General features: G+C 42.3%; 1 protein-coding gene across 1 annotated transcript in view; it reads left to right on the top strand.

Moving 5' to 3' along the window:
* The first annotated feature begins 528 nt into the window (after nt 1-528).
* Nucleotides 529-3,621, top strand: part of GUF1 (GUF1 GTPase homolog (S. cerevisiae)) — a 24,946-nt gene continuing 21,853 nt past the window's right edge. Inside the window, exons 1-3 of the mRNA XM_010858856.1 lie at nt 529-903; nt 3,015-3,126; nt 3,299-3,447. Coding sequence (XP_010857158.1) covers nt 739-903; nt 3,015-3,126; nt 3,299-3,447 — 426 coding nt within the window. The 5' untranslated portion in view covers nt 529-738. The remainder of the gene's footprint in view (nt 904-3,014; nt 3,127-3,298; nt 3,448-3,621) is intronic.

Raw genomic sequence — 3,621 nt, forward strand, 5'->3', positions numbered from 1 at the left:
AAATTCCAGGACTTTCAGGATGCAACTTTTTCCCACTTTCACTTCCGGCCCAAATTTTCCTAGGATAGTTGCTAAGTCATGTCTGACTCTTTTGTGAACCCATGGACTGTAGCCCACCAGGCTCCTCTGTCCCAACGGATTTCCCAGGCAAGAATAATGGAGTGGGTTACCATTTCCTTCTCTAGGGAAGCTTCCCAACACAGGGATGGAACACGCCTCCCATGCATTAGCAGGCAGATTCTTCTCCAATGAGCCACCAGGGAAGCCCTAGGATATTATTCTTATTGCTATCAATTTTACTGCCCGTTTCCATTCAGATGAACTTCAACATTAGCGATGTTGCAGGCAACATGGAGAACACAGCAGCAATTTAAAAAATTACTCTAGTATTTTGCCATCTGGCAGTTGGTTAAAAAGCAACCTTCTGGTAACAGAACAACTAGCACTGCGCTAAACCTTCGCTCACGCGACTTCCTTTCAGCTTCGCGCTGACGTATGCAGACGTCACGACGTAATGCGTCGTGCAAACGTCTGCGAGCGGCGCTGTTCTCGGTTGTCTGGTCCCAGCAGCTAGATGTGGAGTGTTGCCTCCTCACGTGTTTTCCGCGGGTGGCCGAAGTGTGTTTGAATCTCGTCCGCCAGCTCTTAGCGAGGGTCAGTTTTGAAGAAAACGGAGCCTGGGGTGATGGCGCCATTGCGTCCCGGGACCTTCTCCTGACGCCTCGGTTGCGCAGGGGAATGTGGACGCTTGCAGGTCAGGGTTGGTGGCGCGGACGCGCGCTCGCGGCCTGGGTCACCGAGGCGGCGCGTAAGGGGCTACTCTGGCCTCACCTCGCGCCGGCCCGGGGGACTGCAGCCGAGTCCAGGGCTCCGGACCGGTGCTACAGCTCTGCAGACCGCAAGGTGACCGCCTTGAGTCTCTTGTCATTCACGTTTTAAGCCTAGGGAGGGTGTTCCTGGTGAATTTGTGAGGGTTTCTTAGTACTGACTAGTGAATGCAGGTTGCACTGTTGTGAGGGAGACAGGGCTCGGAGCGCGGGGGTGCGCTTCGGTTTCGGACTCCAGTGCTCAGCAGTGTGACCTTGGACAAGTCGTGTCCTCCCTTTCCTCATTGGTAATATCAGGATCTTTGTTTATGCGAGGGATTGTTCTCTGTATTTAGTTTTAAAAGCGTATCGAGGAAGCTACTAGTTCCATTTTCTTGCGACTTTTTAGCCACGTGACCTAGGCAAGTTACCTGACCTTTCTTTCTTCATTTGTTGAATGAGATGCTTATAAAAAAAAAAAAAACGTTGAGTGGCTGGCAGACTTGCGCGAAGTGAGGCATAGAACTTTTAGTTCAATACCGAGAATCTAAGAAGTGCTGGGTATGCCTTAACTTCTCTTTATTATTTCGTCTTAACTCAGCTAGAGCAGACGCGTGCTCATTCTGTCCCTGTGGTTGGAGGAGGTGGGGCTTTTTGCTCCTCAGTCACGACGGACTCTGCGGTCCCACGGACTGTAGCCCGCCAGCTTTTCTGTCCACGGAATTTTCCTGGCAAGAATCCTGGAGTAGGTTGCCATTTCCTACTCCACGGGATCTTGCTGAACAAGGCATGGAAACCGCGTTTCTTGTGTCTCTTACACTGGCAGGATTCTTTACCACTGGCGCCACCTGGGAAGCTTCAGCGACCCTAAAACTATACTTCGTTGTAACTGTGAAGAGAAACAGTTTAGGCAGTAAAATAAAGTACTTGAATGAAAGTTATGAGTAACTGGAGAAAGAAAAAGACTGTAATTATTCAGTTTTACTCTTTTCTAAAATGCCTGTAGAATGGATTTATGTTGCAATTGTAAGACTAAAAACGGTGCAGTGGATGGAAAAATCACAGGGCAGACAATTCAGGTTTAGATTTTTGCAGAATATCTTTCAGGTATAGTTGCACTTGTATTGAAGCGCTTACTGGGAAAAAAAAAAGGAAACAACTTCATGAAAATTTTGTATTTCGTAGTTTCACTTTTTTTTTTTTTTGCTCATTATGAGATATAAATTTGATTGGAAAAATGAAACGTTCTGGGTCCAAAAAAATGATATATTCTATGTGCAACTGAAAATCACAAATTAAAATTTTAAAGTATTTTAAAGATTTAAGTGAAAAGTGAGCCTTTTTTTCCTGATAATATAATTTTTTCCCCTTCTCTCTCCAGAGAAGTTGTTGTTAAGTAATAAAGTCATCTAAATTAAACTTTTGAAGGCTCTATTAGCACAAATTTTTAAGTAGACCTGACTCTGTTGATTAAATATGTGATGGGGGCAAAAAAAAGATTTTTTTTCTTTCAGCTTCTCTGTAGCTTTGTTTATTTCAAGAAATTTTGTTAGACCAGGTGCTCTAAGGCTGTAGAGGAGTTGTAGGTATCTGGTGTTCTCCATTTGTGAAAATACATTCAGCTCCTCATCGGCCTTTGAAATGGTGAAAATATTATAAGGGACTTTTATTTAGCCATATGGTCTGTATATGGTCATATAGCCTTTGTCAGTGAAACTAATGTATTTGATGGGCCCTGTTGTTATCCATGGAGAAGGCGATGGCACCCCACTCCAGTACTCTTGCCTGGAAAATCCCATGGAGGGAGGAGCCTGGTAGGCTGCAGTCCATGGGGCCGAGAAAGTCAGACAGGACTGAGCGACTTCACTTTCACTTTTCACTTTCCTGCATTGGAGAAGGAAATGGCAACCCACTCCAGTGTTCTTGCCTGGAGAATCCCAGGGACGGGGGAGCCTGGTGAGCTGCCGTCTGTGGGGTCTCACAGAGTTGGACACGACTGAAGCGACTTAGCAGCAGCAGCAGTTGTTATCCATTGCTTGTAATATGACTTTAACCATACATCTCTTTACTGTCAGAGAAATAATACAAACAGTATGAATGCTTTAAATAAAGTTGTTTTAGGAAGACTAAAAGTATTATTTAGTGTACTTGTTTTATATTGTAGACAATTTATACTCATAAATGTAATATTTTCCTCCCCTTTTCTAGGAAAAAATTGATATGTCTTGTTTTCCTGTTGAAAACACTAGAAATTTCAGTATCATTGCACATGTGGATCATGGCAAAAGTACTTTAGCAGACAGGCTCCTGGAACTAACAGGTATTTTCATTTTATAGTCTGCACCTAATTAATGGCAATGAGTGGTTGATAGTTACTTTTACTAGCATACTTTGACTATGTTTTTTTTTAAAAATTTTGGTTTTAAGTTTATATGCAGTATTGTCTGTTTTTAAAAGCTTATAGAAATATCAATACACATTTCTATTTTTAGGGGCAATTGATAAAACAAAAAATAATAAACAAGTTCTTGATAAATTGCAAGTGGAACGAGAAAGAGGAATCACTGTTAAAGCACAGACAGCATCTCTCTTCTATAACTATGAAGGAAAGCAGTACCTTTTAAATCTTATCGATACACCGGTAAGTTTTAATATCAATTTTGTCTCTGTTGTTAAAGTCAGCTTTGTATTAATAGTGCAAACAAATCCTTTTTTTCAGTTTTTAAATTGAACATTAAACACTTCACTTTGGTTTTTTTTCCCCCCTCTGTGTTCTTAGATTAGTGAAATTATTTCACAAAAACAGGCTAAAAAG

This window comes from Bison bison, unplaced genomic scaffold (genome assembly GCF_000754665.1).
Source record: "Bison bison bison isolate TAMUID 2011002044 unplaced genomic scaffold, Bison_UMD1.0 scf7180017864451, whole genome shotgun sequence".
In the NCBI taxonomy this organism is placed as follows: Eukaryota; Metazoa; Chordata; class Mammalia; order Artiodactyla; family Bovidae; genus Bison; species Bison bison.